This window comes from Myotis brandtii, unplaced genomic scaffold (genome assembly GCF_000412655.1).
Source record: "Myotis brandtii unplaced genomic scaffold, ASM41265v1 scaffold31, whole genome shotgun sequence".
NCBI classification, from domain to species: Eukaryota; Metazoa; Chordata; class Mammalia; order Chiroptera; family Vespertilionidae; genus Myotis; species Myotis brandtii.
The window spans coordinates 1600992-1605539 of record NW_005361873.1 but is presented as its reverse complement, the minus strand read 5'-3'; the positions used below and the strand labels follow the sequence as shown (position 1 = coordinate 1605539).

The following is a 4548-nucleotide window of genomic DNA, read 5'->3' as shown; positions in this document are numbered from 1 at the left end:
ATCGCTGGGCTCCTGTCAGTCCGAGGCCCAAGCGTCCACCATGACAAGTAAAGAACAGAGTGAGGGGCCCAGAGCAAGGGAGGACAATTGAAGAAAACCGTGTCTAGACTTTCCCCAGCCCTCTCCTTCTTTCTGCTGCCTACAAGAGCCCCAGGCCCGGCCACAGTTCTGTCTCCACCTTTTAGTACCCTATTCTCCAACCACAGAGGAAAGAAATAAGGAAGGAGTCTGTGCTGCCTTCAGAAAGTATCTATATACCTGATCGGCCAGTTGCCTTCCACAGAGGGAGGCCGGACTGCAGCTTAGGGCACCTCCACACAGGGACATCAGTAGGACATCCTGTGAGGGCTCCCAGACTGTTAGAGGGGGCAGGCTGGGCTGAGGAATGCCCCCCGAGTGCACAAATTTTTGTGCACCGGGCCACTAGTATTTATATGTTAACACATACCTATATTAAACTTGAGGTTGAGATTTTACTTTTCCTCCTATTTATTAATTTGAGAAATGTTTGTTTAACAACATGGGAGATTTTAAATAAGTCAGGCATTGTAGTAGCCCTCTCCACTAAAAAGATTAACTCAGGTTGCCCATTTTATGGTCTTAGCCTGAACCAGGGCATTTGGGGTGTTTCTAGGTAGAAGTATTTTTATATTATTACTATTTATCATAGTTACAATTCCAACATTGATAAAATAATCAGTGTAATTCTCTTTTACTGTCTTAATTACTTTAACTTGTTTTTCCTAGGTGTTTATAAAGCAATGAAGAGTAATGCTTGTTTCCTTTTTTTTTTCCTTTTAGAATCTCAAAATGTGGATTTTATTTGTAGTGTTCTTGTGGTGGCTGATCAGCTTCTCATAACTCGATTGAAAGAAATTTGTGAAGTAGCATTAACTGAAAAACGTGAGTATTTTTGAATTAGGATATTAGTATGTTTTCAAGTTGGTCTAGGATTGCTGTATTTTATTGATTTTTGATACCATTTATGGTAAAATGTACCAATATTTTTTGTATCATGAAAAATGTGAAAACATTTACATTATTTCATGTCATCGTTTGTAAGCATATCTATTTCAGAGATGTTAGTATGTGAAAATATCTACATTATAATTGAAATATATTATTTTTTTAAATGTCACAAAAATTTGAATAATAAAGATGGTGTGATACTTAATTTGGAATTTCAAGGGTGAGTTTGGAAACAGAAACTTTTTACCCTTTTCCTGGTGTTGACTGTAGGTCTATGTTTAGCTACCCATTTCCTAGTATTTGATGGAATGTTTATGTAACCATTCCATTAATATATTTGAGCAAAACACATCTCTTTTCTCTTAAACTTTTATTTCTTTCTCTGTTCATTATTTCAGTTAATTGCATGGCTTTTCTCCTGAACACTCAACTTTGAAACTGCAAGTTTTTTTGGTTATTTTTTTGTTCTGAGTACCAGATTCTTTTAGTTGTCAAAACTGAATCATCTTAACTGTGTTGATCACATTTCTCCCACCTTTTTATTCTCTCTGTGATCATGCTCATTTGAATTCACTGTTACCCATCTCTTCTGTGTAATGTCACAGTAGTCTTTTAAGTCCTCTTTCTCTCTTCTAACTTCTCTTTAATCTTTCTGTAGGAAGTAATTATGTCTTCCCCTGTTTAGATATTTTTAATTGCTTATCCTAGGATAAAGGTTAAATTTCCTTAGCCTGATATAAAAGTTTTATGACTTTCTAATATAATCTTTGTTCTCCTTCATTGCCACTTGAGGAAGTGTGAAGTGATTTCCTGTCAAGTTTTTCTAATTTGTAAATGCTAGTTGTTTGTCTTAGCTTTAGTGTCTTATTTATATTTTTCTTGAGCTCTATGGAGTATCTTCTGGGTTATCAGAAAGAGAACAATAGCTCTGACTTTTTAAGCAAGAAAGGGAAATATATATAAAATAAAGGATGCAACCTGCAACAGGTATAAAGTATACATATAGAAGACATTTTTAGTTGTTCAATTCACTTTTTTGGTATCCCTTGGATATTTTTTTCTTGGCCCTTGCTGCACATTTGCCTTGATTAATGAATCTCTAGATCTTCCTAGAACCTAGCAAGAGAATGGTTTGGTCTTCATTTACTGGGCAGTCCTTATTCCCAACTGAACAATTCCAAAATTTTTATATGATCCATTTTGATGTCTTTGAAATGGGAAACTCTGGATTCATTATTCATTAGTTGAAACTAGGTTAGTCAGAAGTGAGACAGAGATGATTATTGCTTGCTTGCAGTTACAACTTTTGACAGAGTTACAAGGGAGAAAGAAAAAAGAAATGGTGGAAGCTTGGCATAGAAGATAGTTCTGTTTCTCTGGGACTCAGAGTAAATAAGAAAAAGAATGGAGAGGTTTGAGAAGGCAGAGTTACATGCTAGTATATATGAAGTATGTTTTGCTAGAAGACTGTCCCATAATATCCTACTTCATATATAAAGTGTATATTTTGTTACTGGCATTTTAACAAAATCCAGAATCTCTTGTATGGAATGCCAGGTTCTGCACTGGCCTGAACAATATGGTAAGGTATAGATATATTTATATTCCAAAATATATAGTGTGTGTATGTGTTTATATATGCCAATATACCCACATAAATTGATATTTTACTCAACATATATTTGATAGATATTAAATATATTTCATAATTTTCTCTTAGTCTTAAGAATAGCTTTAGTTTTATAGAAGAGAGAATGACTTCTGTGCTATATAAATGAAAAGGAAAGCTGGTTATCAAAGTAAAAAATATTCTAAAAATATTAGGTGGAAGATTACTGATTCTTATGTGTTTGCTTTTAGGTGACTATAATGCACCTTCTGTATTTTCTCTGCTTAAAATTTTTTTATGTGTGCTTATTTTTTCTCATAGCCAATCATTTAAAATTACTTTGGCATATTAGGATGAAAAGTGAATTCTTCCCAGTTGGTGTGGCTCAGTGGATGAGCATTGACCTATGAACCAGGAGGTCATAGTTCGATTTCCAGTTAGGGCACATGTCTGAGTTGTGGGCTCAATCTCCAGTACTGGGTGTGCAGGAGGCAGCCTATCAATGATTCTCTCTCATCATTGATGTTTCTCTCTCTCCCTCTTCTTTACCCTCTCAAATCAATAAACATGTATTTTAAGAAAAGTGAGTTCTATATTTGTCTCTGTATAAGTTATTTTTGTCAAGAAACTAACAATTTTCCTTGTTCCAAATGTTCAAACCTGACAACTTTAGAAGTGTATTTTATTTTCTGTAGTAACATGCCTTTTATCTCATTTTGCATGCATTTTCTTCCTTTGTAGTTACCCTCAAGAATGCTGCTATGCTACTAGAATTTGCAGCAATGTATAATGCTGAGCAATTGAAACTGTCTTGTTTACAGTTTATAGGACTGAATATGGCAGCTTTACTTGAAGCAAGGTAGGTTGGGTGTATACATTATATGATCATTGCAAAAGCAATTATTTAGAAATAATAGCAGTTATATTAGTAATTTAAAAGTAAATAATGATAAATTCTGGTTTTGTAGAAAAAATGAAATGTAAGCGGATTTAATGATTCCATGAACAATGGCTACTTATATACTAACCATTGATAAGATACAACAATGAACAAAATAGACAAAATCCTCAGTAAAGCTTACATTATGGTTGCAAAGTTGTGAAACAATATTATGACAAATATATTTTTTATATGTATGCATCTCTCTGCTTGTTTAGGTTGGTTTGTAACTGTAATTGTGACCTTGGCTTTTGGACACTATCTGTAATACTAGTACTTAATTTACATGTAAGCATGCATAAAATTTGGTTGATTTCTATTTTTGTATGTATTTATTCTCTTTAAGACATTTCCTGTCCAACTTAGGCTGCAAGGGATGGTCTGAAAATTTTATTTTCTCTAGTTTGTTGCAAGCCGATAGGTGTGTGGAAGGCTTTATGTAGGAATCAATGAGTAATGAAATGCTTCTTATGAAAAATGACTCATCCTATCTAATAAAAGAGAAACATGCAAATTGACCGTACCCCCGAACACTTCCCATGGGCTAATCAGGGCGATATGCAAATTAACTGCCAACCAAGATGGCGGCCGGCAGTCAGGCAGCTGAAGCGAACAGGAGGCTTGCTTGCTCCCGTGATGGAGGAAGCCAAGGTTCCCCCCCTGCCGCTGCCGGCCTCTGAGCTTGCACTCTAAGCAACTATGTTGCAATTATAGAACCCAAACAAACCCTAGATTCCTGCTTTCAGCAGCCGAGGCCTCAAGCGGGAGCCGAGCCTCAGAGCTAAAGCCGGCTCTCAGCTCCAGTGACAGCCATAGAAGGTAAATAAATCCCAGAATAAAAAAGAAAAGAAAAAGAGGTTGGGAGCTTCAGTCGCCCGCCAGCCTGAAAACGGCCCTCAGCCCCACCCAGACTGGCCAGGCACCCCCACCCTGAAGCAACAAGATGGTGGCTAATTTGCATACTGAAGGCGGGCGGCAGCGGGCAAGGCTGTCCGCGGTCCTGGGACCCAGATCCGTAACCCTGCCGGGC

At 36.6% G+C, this 4548-nt stretch overlaps 1 protein-coding gene across 8 annotated transcripts in view; it reads left to right on the top strand.

Moving 5' to 3' along the window:
• The window catches only part of IBTK (inhibitor of Bruton agammaglobulinemia tyrosine kinase), a 77769-nt gene that overhangs the window by 35758 nt on the left and 37463 nt on the right, over positions 1-4548 (top strand). For all 8 annotated transcript variants that reach the window (XM_014542648.1, XM_014542645.1, XM_005869931.2 and 5 more), the window contains 2 exons: positions 802-903; positions 3320-3437. In XM_014542648.1, the coding sequence (XP_014398134.1) occupies positions 802-903; positions 3320-3437 (220 nt within the window). The remainder of the gene's footprint in view (positions 1-801; positions 904-3319; positions 3438-4548) is intronic.